General features: G+C 27.1%; 1 protein-coding gene across 6 annotated transcripts in view; it reads right to left on the reverse strand.

Moving 5' to 3' along the window:
- LOC117172394 (hepatocyte nuclear factor 4-gamma) overlaps positions 1-1,619 on the reverse strand; it is a 17,639-nt gene extending 16,020 nt beyond the window's left edge. For all 6 annotated transcript variants that reach the window (XM_033360270.1, XM_033360272.1, XM_033360269.1 and 3 more), the window contains exon 1: positions 1,040-1,619. In XM_033360270.1, the coding sequence (XP_033216161.1) occupies positions 1,040-1,052 (13 nt within the window). In that variant the 5' untranslated portion in view covers positions 1,053-1,619. The remainder of the gene's footprint in view (positions 1-1,039) is intronic.
- Positions 1,620-5,052: the final 3,433 nt, after the last annotated feature.

A 5,052-nucleotide genomic window follows, 5' to 3' on the forward strand; every position in this document is an offset into this window, starting at 1 on the left:
TTATATCTTTCATTATAGCATTTGTTTTGTAATTTAAATATTTGTTTGCTCTCAATTATGATTAGAATGCTGACTATTTCTCATTATCAATAACAAAAATATACATTAGTCCCAAATACGAAAAGATATGACGTTGTAATTATAAAAAATGATTTCCAAGATTGTGCATGTCGAAACAAAATAATGATTGAATTATGATTTCGTTCTTCAAGCAGTGATGTAATCAATTATCAACATTCTAATCTCTGATATGTGTGGAAAATATCAGTGATAATCAATCATTATTGATCTGCAGATTCAGATATTAATAAAATACACTTAGGCTCGTAGATTGATGAGTATTAAAAAAAAGTCGAAAATATTAAATTGAAAATTATATAACATTCCATGAATTTAATAAATGCTTTAGACACATTAGTTACTTCTTTTCCTAAAGATAAAGTCATGGGCTAATATCCTTCCGGTGATAGAGTAGAGAGTAAATTACTCAAATTCCTGACTGAGTCACTTTGTGTGATATTAAAATCTAATTATGCACTGATACATATTGACATCTGGCTACAAATGATTTTGGTGATACATAACATGTAGTAATTTGTGAAGGATCGTTAGAGTCTTTGCAAGTCAGAAGAAATCAAGTATAATGCGTGCTTGAAAATATTATATAATATGCTTTATGCCAATTGAATTTTCCGTCTAAACAAAAATTAGCATATTTGAGTCAAGAAGTTATTTTGAAAAAAATGGTATAATTGTTTTATGTCACATATTTTATGTTGTGTATTTTATTTTACAGTTACATATGTTAGCATAACATCATTTACGGATTATTGTCAACACTAACGGTAATGTATGCAGAAACAAACAAAAACTGTAAAAACTTCCCGCTAGTATTTTCAACGCAAGACACCTGACAGTCCTTCTTAAGACTGCTTTTACTCAGGCCTACTTTTTTTAATACTTGAAATGAACTCTGAAAATTATACCGTCACCGAAAGAATGGTATCCCATAAACATACATTTTTCTGTTAAATCATACCTGCGAGTCCCATATCGACTTCTGTTCTCCAGTTTCACTAATTGCCAAAAGTACTTGAAATTTGGGACCACACGACACGACACCAAAGACTGGAGATGCCTTTCAAGAAGTTCACTGACACAAAAACGTTGGTCCACACGAAATAGTTATTCGCATACCCTTCACGCGTCATGCGGGATTCACGTTACGAGCAAAAATAACTTTTAAGTCGAGGAGTGTCTACTAGAGTATAGCACACTCAGTTACGCCATTTTCCCTTATAATAGAGGGTTAGAGTGTAGGGGGCAAATCGGCACAACATCGCCAACAGCGTCACCTATGCTGAGGAAAGCAATAATCCCAACTAAAATTACTGCAACTTTAATCATGCAGTAATTACAGCAATTATAGTGATTGTGGCAATTGTGGTGCATATAATTGAGGCACTGCAATTTTTTGGGTCCAGCACTTTTTACCGTAAGGCACATGTTTTTATTTTTTCTGTTCACTTCGCGTTATCAGGTTTGAGGCCTGTATGAACAGCATCAAGATATGGACACCATTTTGAAATTGATAAGATTTTTAAATATATACACCAGACCTGAACGACGGTCTGGTGACGACTGGGAAACAGCTGGTAAAACTCAAACATGTTTTGCCCGCGGAAAGCAGCACAAGGTGGTGGGGACATTATGTGAATATGATGTGAATGTGTCTGAGGCTTGGGTGGGATGAGGAGAGTGAAGAAGAGTGAAGATGGTGACTTTTTCGTTGGACATTTTTTTTTTGTGGATTGCGTGGAAGAGGTAAAGAGCCCGGAAAGTGAGAGGGGAACCTGAATTCCTTATGGGAAGATTGTGACTCCCATTATTTGGAAATGTAAATGAGTAAATAAGGATCCAGGTGTAAATAGTTAAAATCATGATCCAACTAAAAATTGTGTTAAGTTACGACCCAATTTAAGACATGTCCGATTCCTGCCTTGCCGATATATTTTTGTTCGACAAACTCATGCCTACGCGACATGAGATATCAAGTTGAAAGTTTAATCCAGGCATCTGGTAGTTTTTTACCGTTTTAAATTGGCTGAGCGTGTTTTTTTTTTTGGTTAGACGATTTATTTATTGGTCTTGATGCAAATTTAAAATTGACTAGTAATGATCACTAAGAGTTCCGAAAATATTGTTGAAAAAAGTTTTGGTATCTTTTTTTGCGTATATTTAATATTTCCATCATATTTTCGACTAAAATCAAGGTTGCTCAAGGTCAGGAAATTCTAGAAAGTTGGGGAAAGTCACAAAAAACTTGAAAGAGTCAGGGACTTTTTGTGTCTTTTGGTTGAAAATTTATTTATGACATATTTACATATTTAATATGACTATTCCACTTTTGGTTGAAAATTTATCTTTTTAATTGAAAATTCGAGTATTTTTTTAACAATTTTTTTGGTATATAACTTCAAGTTTTTAACGGAAAATGTAGCTTCCATTTTTGAATAAAAATTAATCTGTTTTACATGAAAATGATTATTTTTTTAAAAAAGAATTTCTTTTAACTTAACCGTATTGCAAAAAATTAGTCGTTTTATTCAAAAATTGCAGCTGTTTGTTTTAATATTCGTTTTTTTTGTAATGATTCAACATAAACTTTGTTAATTGAAAAAACGTATAATTTAATCTTTTTTCTGTTTGATAATTTAACTTTTGATTAAAAAGATGACCATTTTATTGAAAATTCAACAATTTTGTTAAAAAGTAATTCTCTTTGGTTGAAAATTTATTTCATTTGTTGGTAATTTAACAATTTTGTTAAAAATTCGTATTTCGTGGATAAAAATACATTTTTAAATAAAAAATATGACTATTCCATTTTTCGTTGAAAATTCATGTATTTCGTTGAAAAATTTTTTTCTTATATAAATTAATTTTTTAACTTAAAAATATAACTATTTTATTTTTGATTAAAAATTAATCTGTTTTACGTGAAAATTAATTTTTTTTGTAATAATTCAATATAAATTTCGTTAATTATAAAAAACGTAGAAACTTAATAAAATTAGATTCGCAGAAAATAAAAAGTATTCAGAACAGTAAGTATTACAAAGTATAATTTAATCAATTTTTGTTGTTGATAATTTATCTTCTGATTGAAAGGTTTATCATTTTGTTAAAAAATTAATCCTATTTGTTAAAAAAATTATTCCTTTTTTTTTAAATTTTAATTAATTTTTAATTAATCTTTTTTTATTAATTTTCTAAAATTAATTTTTTAACTTAAAATATGAATATTCCATTTTTGATTCAAAATTGATTTTTTTTTGTTGAAAATTCATGTCTTTTGTTTGAAAATTTATTTTGTTACATACATTAATTTTTTAAACTGAAAATATAATTTTTGCATTTTTGATTAAAAATTATTCAGTTTTTCTTAAAAATTAATTTATTTTGTTCATAATTTTTCTTAATTTATCCGTTTTGCAGAAAATAACTTTAAATTTTTGCATTGAAAATTAAATTATTTTAATAGAAAATTCAACCGGTCTGTAACAAAAAATTTGTTTGCAGAAAAACCAACTGTTTGATTGAAAAATAATTTTTTGTTATAATTCAACTAATCAGTTAAAAGTGGAACTACTTTGATAAAAAATCTATTTTTTTGGTTGATCATTTATCATTTTAGCTAAAAACTCCTGTTTTATTGTTGAAAATTGAACTATTTTTCAAAAAAATCGTCTTGTGTGGTAAAATGTGGAAATTGAATTATTTTGTTAAAAATTCATTTTTATGTTAACAATTAATTTTTTTTAACTAAAAATATAATAATTAAATTTTGCATTGAAAATTAATCCTTTTTTACAATTATTTGATTTAATTTAAACAACCCTTCTCTTAAAAAATTAAAAAAAGATTTAAAAAGTCACAACAAACTGTTTTATACTTTTCAAAATTGGCGGGCATTTTTAATTTTAGTTCCTAATGGACACCATGAAATATATGAATAACCATTCTCGACACTTGAAAAGTTTTGTTTATTATCTAAATTTTCACAAAAAAATAAAATTCAATTTTTTGAACCTCGGTTGGAAATTTTTTTATAAGTAAATACGAAAAATTGGAACCATTTACAACAAAATTTTCAGGAAATTTGACTAAAATTTGTATTCTACCATTTCCAACATGAAGAGAGTTTCATTAACAATTGGACATTCAAATTTGATCAATTTCAAATTAGTTAATTTAAAACTGACTCCGATCAAAATCGACAAATTCGAAAAGGGCAAGTTTTAAGACTTTTAATTTTGATCCCATTTTTTAAACAATTGTTTAATAATTTAAAAATTAAATTTTTTTAACTTTGAATAAAAAATTATAGCCATTATTGAACAAATTCAGTTTAATTGTTAAACTTTTTAGGGCTTCCAATTGGAAAATTTAAACTTTCGATCAATTTAAATTCACAATCGGACAATTTTTAAGGTTTCAATAAAAAATAAGTGAATTTACAATCGCTCAAATATTAACGCATTAATTTTTTTAAATCCCAAAAAGTCTCAAAAAATTCCTAATTTTCTCGATTTCCGTCCCAGTTTTTCATTCTGAGAGTTTAAAATATTTAATGTCTAATGATTCCGAATTAAGAACTTATTAAAAATTATTAATTGAAATAAGAGAAGAACAATAATAATTTTTTTTTAATCAGGTGAAAATCTAAGAATTGGAAAAAAATTAAATCTTGAAAGTTCAATTCCACTTTTAAGAACTGATCTCCTTTTGGCTTTTTCCATTTTAAGCCTAACACAGCATCGAAGGTTAAGCGGATAAGATTAGATTAGAAAAAAATCATAATTACAGCTCGTTAAATAAGGAAAATCCTCTTCTTCAATTCATACTATTATTTTATTGCATTTTGCAACAAAACTTAATTTTCCTTTTTAACATATAAAAAATGTCTGGCTCCTCAATTAAAAAATTTCCAATTTAAATTGATTTGAATTATATGGAATTAAATTCAGTATCGCCACGCGGTAAGTGCGT

The sequence above is a fragment of the Belonocnema kinseyi genome, chromosome 5 (genome assembly GCF_010883055.1).
Source record: "Belonocnema kinseyi isolate 2016_QV_RU_SX_M_011 chromosome 5, B_treatae_v1, whole genome shotgun sequence".
In the NCBI taxonomy this organism is placed as follows: domain Eukaryota; kingdom Metazoa; phylum Arthropoda; class Insecta; order Hymenoptera; family Cynipidae; genus Belonocnema; species Belonocnema kinseyi.